The 5,087-nt window shown below is 37.9% G+C and overlaps 1 protein-coding gene across 1 annotated transcript; it reads left to right on the plus strand.

The window, feature by feature from the left end:
* The first annotated feature begins 308 nt into the window (after positions 1–308).
* LOC104233630 (putative late blight resistance protein homolog R1B-16) lies at positions 309–4,203 on the plus strand. Its single transcript, XM_070158208.1, has 3 exons — positions 309–390; positions 472–3,702; positions 3,841–4,203. Exons 1-2 carry the CDS (start codon positions 317–319, stop codon positions 2,861–2,863), a joined length of 2,466 nt encoding a protein of 821 aa, XP_070014309.1. The 5' UTR covers positions 309–316; the 3' UTR covers positions 2,864–3,702; positions 3,841–4,203.
* The last annotated feature ends 884 nt before the right edge of the window (positions 4,204–5,087 follow it).

Below are 5,087 nucleotides of genomic sequence, written 5' to 3' on the forward strand. Positions count from 1 at the left end.
CTTTTTTCAAATCATACAAATTTAAAAACTGATTATTTTGATCTACTAGAAATTTAGTAATGAAGAGTTGGCCCTATAGTTCTTGAAAATAAAATTATAATTGACAACTAAAGTCTTTAAGTGACAAAATTGAGTTAATATTTTACAATAAATAACTTAATATATAGAAAAAAAATTTGATAATGACAATGTAAAGCTGCCTCAAGTTGCCTTTCAACGAATTTGACCCTTAATATTATACTATAGCTAATTTTTATTCTAGTTTCTAATTTCCTTCATTGTCATGGTCTTCTTTTAATTTGACGTGAACAATAGAATGTCTTTCAACAACAGTGAAGTGAGGAAGAATAAGTTTCTGTACAGGGACAACCGGGGAATCAAGAAGAAAAGGTACTTCGTAAGATTTAATTTGAACATTACGCGACAACTCTTTGCCAATCGATCTAACATAGTAATATTTATTTCTAGCAGCCGAAGAGAGACAAAGCTAATTGGCATGGAGAGCATTCAGGGTGGTGAAAGATCTCTTGCTCATGCAACGGCTTCCACCCAACATAGTCTTCCATCAATGGAAGAGGAAGTAGTTGGTTTTGAGGAGGATGCAAAAAGCATAATTCAACAATTGACTGGAGGAACAAAGGAACTAGACATTATCTCGATTGTTGGAATGCCAGGACTCGGCAAAACCACTTTGGCTAGAAAGGTGTTTAATCATTTTATTGATAATAGACACTTTGACGTTAGAGCATGGTGCTCTATTTCAAAAGAATATAGCTCGACGAAGGTGTTCTCTGAGATTCTTAAACAAGTCATAGGCAGTATGGATGGTATCAGAGATGAAGACATACCTCACAAGTTGCGAAAGAGTCTAATGCGCAAGAGATACCTCATCGTGTTAGACGATATATGGGAAGTTAAGGCATGGGAAGAGTTGCGATTATCTTTCCCATATGGTGAAGATGGAAGCAGAGTAGTGGTAACAACTCGAGATGAACAAGTGGTTAGGCAGCTTAAGCTCCACAGCGATCCACACTTTCTTCGATTTCTCACAGTGGATGAGAGCTGGGAATTACTCCAGAAGAAAGTTTTTCAAGGAGAAATCTGTCCACAAGAGTTACTCGAAGCAGGATTGCGAGTTGCCAAAAACTGTAAAGGATTACCACTTGTGATTGTCTTGATTGCTGGAATTATTTCAAAGAAAAGGCAAGCCTCTTTGTGGTTTAAGGTCGCAAATGAATTAAGTTCCCATGCTTTAGAAGATCAAAGCATGAAGATAATAGAATCAAGTTACGACCATCTGGAAGATCACTTAAAGGCTTGCCTTCTTTACACGGGATTGTTTCCAGAAGACTACAATTTTCCGGTTTCTATTTTGCTAAAGTTGTGGATGGCTGAAAATTTTGTACAGAATTCGTACACAGATAACTTGGAGGAAGCATATACAAATTTCTTGAATGATCTAGTGAGCAAAAGCCTTGTAATGGTTTCTAAAAGGAGAGATAATGGTGAGATAAAGTACTGCACTCTTCATGATGTAGTGCGTGAGTTTTGCTTGAGAAAACTTGCAAAAGAAAAGTATATGCAGGTCATAATCCCATATAATCCATACCAATTTTTAGGTGTAAAGGAACCTCGATTATGTGTATATGTTCATGACGATCTGGCCAAGCAGTTGATGGAGCATGAATATTCATTGAATAAAATTCCAACGTTGGCGGAGTTGAGTGAAGTAGGATCTCTTGAGTTCATTGCTCATCCAAACCTCTGTAAATGGGACCTGAGTTTGACAAATCATGTCCTTTTACTTGATTGCATTAGACTTATTCGGGTGTTGGATTTGTCGAATGTCTACTTGAATGTATGTTATTGGGCTAGGGCAATGCAAGCAGTAACTCACTTGAGGTATCTTGCAATATGGACCGAAAAATTTGATTTCTCGTGGGTATCACACTTACTCGATCTACAAACTTTGCGGGTGGGGTGGCGGCCTAATTCATTAATAAGTAAGATATCCCCTGCTGGTCTTTGGAAAATGCAGAAGCTAAGGCATGTGGATATCAAGGAAATTGAATTCGAATGGGAAGACAATGATCGAGCAATTTTCGAAGAATCTTCACGAACTGTGTTACCGAACTTGAAGTCTTTCGGGAAATGCTGTATATATTTGGCTGATATGACTCCGGAGTTCTGGTGGAGATTTAAAAATATTGAACAACTCAAGCTCCACATTGTTGAACCTAGATATCATAAGTTCTCCTCACCAGAATTTGATATGCCGAATCTTGAAGAACTCCCACTTCAATCTCTCGAAGTGGGCTTCTCAGTCATGCCAGAGACGCATTTCTTTGGAACCGGAAGGGGCAGCTGTATTGTTTTCCCCTTAAATCTAAAGGAATTGTCCATTCATAGCATTGTCCTAACAGAAAAAGTTGTTTCAAATATTGCTAGACTGCGAAATCTTGAGAGACTCAAACTACGTAGAATACGCTTCAAGGATGAAGATATCAAATGTTGGGATGTACGTGATTACAAGTTCCCAGCACTCAAATATTTGAACTTAAAAGTTGTTTATATGACCAAATGGCGCTCCTCAGACGCATCCTTCCCCGTGCTTGAGAAACTGGTTATACGTCGTTGTGAGTATCTTCAACAGATCCCGTCTAGCTTCGCGGATATCCAAACACTGAAGTTGATCAGATTGTGGGGCTGCATGCAGTCAGTTGAGGATTCAGCTCTCAACATTAAAAAAGAAGTAGAAGATATGACTGGATGTGACTCTCTCCAAGTTCAAGTTGATTTTAAAAATATCCCCCGTGGAAGAAAAGATCACGATTTACGAATATTTAAAACTGTTGTTTATTAAAATTTTAAGTTCTGCTTATTCTGAAGTGGAGATGAAAATGGAAGCAGAATACTGGTGACAACTAGAGATGAAGAGGTGGCTAGGCAGCTTAAGCATCACAGTAAACCATATTTTCTTCAATTTCTAATGGTGGATGAGAGCTGGGAATTACTTCAGAAGAAAGTATTTCAAGGTGGAATCTGTCCCGCAGAGCTAGTCAAAGCAGGACAACGAGTTGCCGAAAACTGCAAAGGATTACCACTTGTGATCGTCTTGATTGCTGGAATTATTGCAGAGAAAAGGCGAGCCTCTTTGTGGCTTGAGGTTGCAATGCTTTAGAAGAACAAAGCATGAAGATAATAGAAACAAGTTATGATCATTTAAAGGCACTACAGATTTTCAGTGTCCATTTTGCTAAAGTTGTGGATGGCTGAAATTTTTACAGAGGTGAACATGGAGGAAGCATGTAAAAGATGCTTGATTGATGTAGTGAATAGAAGCGTAATAATGGTTTATGAAAGGAGAGAAGATAAAGTATTGTGTTGTTCATGATGTAGTGCGTGAGTTTATCATCCTACATATATATTCTTAAATAAATGGGGTAGCTGTGACATGACCTTCCCTTCAATTCTAAAGGATTTGTCCCTTCATAGCGCTCCTCAGAGGCATCCTTCCCCGTTCTGGAGAAACGAATTATGGATAATTGCAGGCTTAGAGAGATCCCTTCTAGCTTTGTGGATATCCCAACACTGATGTTGCTTAAGTTGATTGCCTACAGTCTGAACGTTAAAAAGGAAGTAGAAGAGATGACAGGGTATAAAAGTCTCCGAGTTCATGTCTTGTAGAACCAATAAATCATGGTATGTTATTTCATAATTATGATACACGTGCAACACGAATCGAACTCTTTCCTGTGCTTTTTTGGGTTACATCTTTTGAGTTTTTCTCTATTTTGCTTTCATTCATCATAATTATTTTCTCCAATTTCTTTGTTGCAGATAAGCTTTTGCAACAGCCTTCATTATCTGGCATTTCGGGTCGAGGAGACATCCATAGCAGCTAAACCGTTAATGTCGTCTTCTTATTTCTGTTCTTCACCAAAGCTACATAGATACAGAGACGCGCGAGAGGAAATGTTTTGCTTAGTGGATTGCTTGATTCTGCATTATTGCCAGATTAGCAATTGCATCATCATCTCCAAGCTAATATGTGTAGGATTTCACCCCTTTGATTTTTCCACATTCGATTTCGCTACAGTTTACCTTGCCTATAATGTAACACTATATATATAATCACAGAACAGGGAGAATGTTGTAACTCATTGAATTACTTTCTATAGTAAATAATTCCCATTAATTTCCTTTTACTAGTAGAAATAGTAGAGAAGTTTCATTTTCTATTGGCAAATAAATGTTTGGCTGTCTACGACAGCGAAACTGTCTCCTCTCCTAAGCTTGAAAACTCCCGCTATGTTTCCGACTTGAACTTACCTTGAGTGCTTCCCGGGCTCTAGGCTCGACAACGTTAATTTTTCCATCTTCAGCTGGTCTATTCTGCACTCCCCTAGCAGCATTCGTCCGTCTGAACATTGGAACAGTAACAAGAAAAATGTCCTACTCCTCCACATTCATAACAGTTACCAGATCCCCTCTGCTCAGCCTTTTCTTATCTCCTCTGCAGCAAGCTCCGCTGGCCTCACGCTCCATACTGATGGTGTGTTGACGTTCTCCTGGCGCTCTCCCCCTTTCAGAAGTATGTGACTATAGGTTTTCCTCTACAGCCAATCTTCCTCAACAAATTCAGGTTTTTTCTCTCAAAAAAGTGGGCTTATTGAATATCATATTGGTTTGGTTTTGTTCACTTTCATTTTTTTAGCAGTAATGTTTTTGGATGTCTTGTAGCAGTTCTTTGTGAGCAGGTCTATATACTTTTATTTTTTATTTTTTTATGATGTGAGGTCATATGCTTTAAGACTGAAAACACTTTCTTTATTTTCAAGTAAACATTTCAAACTTCTTGAGCAATTTTTCGTGTGTATTTCTATATCTTCAGACATCTCAATTAATGAAGTAGAGAAGGGCAGAAAACAGATTAGCGGCTTACTAAAATTCAGCTTGAAAGCAAATTTTCTAGTATTAATGACTAAGACTTTGCTTAAATGCCGAGTTAGTTGAGGTGATCGCTATATAGATCATATCTACATATTAGTGATATTGACGAGTAGTAAAAACCCCACTTTATTTTT

Source organism: Nicotiana sylvestris, chromosome 1, assembly GCF_000393655.2.
Source record: "Nicotiana sylvestris chromosome 1, ASM39365v2, whole genome shotgun sequence".
Lineage (NCBI taxonomy): Eukaryota > Viridiplantae > Streptophyta > Magnoliopsida > Solanales > Solanaceae > Nicotiana > Nicotiana sylvestris.

Excerpts from the sequence above, each read along its gene's own strand:
- LOC104233630 (XM_070158208.1), top strand. The coding sequence starts at position 317 with ATGTCTTTCAACAACAGTGAAGTGAGGAAGAATAAGTTTCTGTACAGG. Across the intron at positions 391-471 it reads CGGGGAATCAAGAAGAAAAG|CCGAAGAGAGACAAAGCTAA; the intron begins GTACTTCGTAAG and ends TATTTCTAGCAG.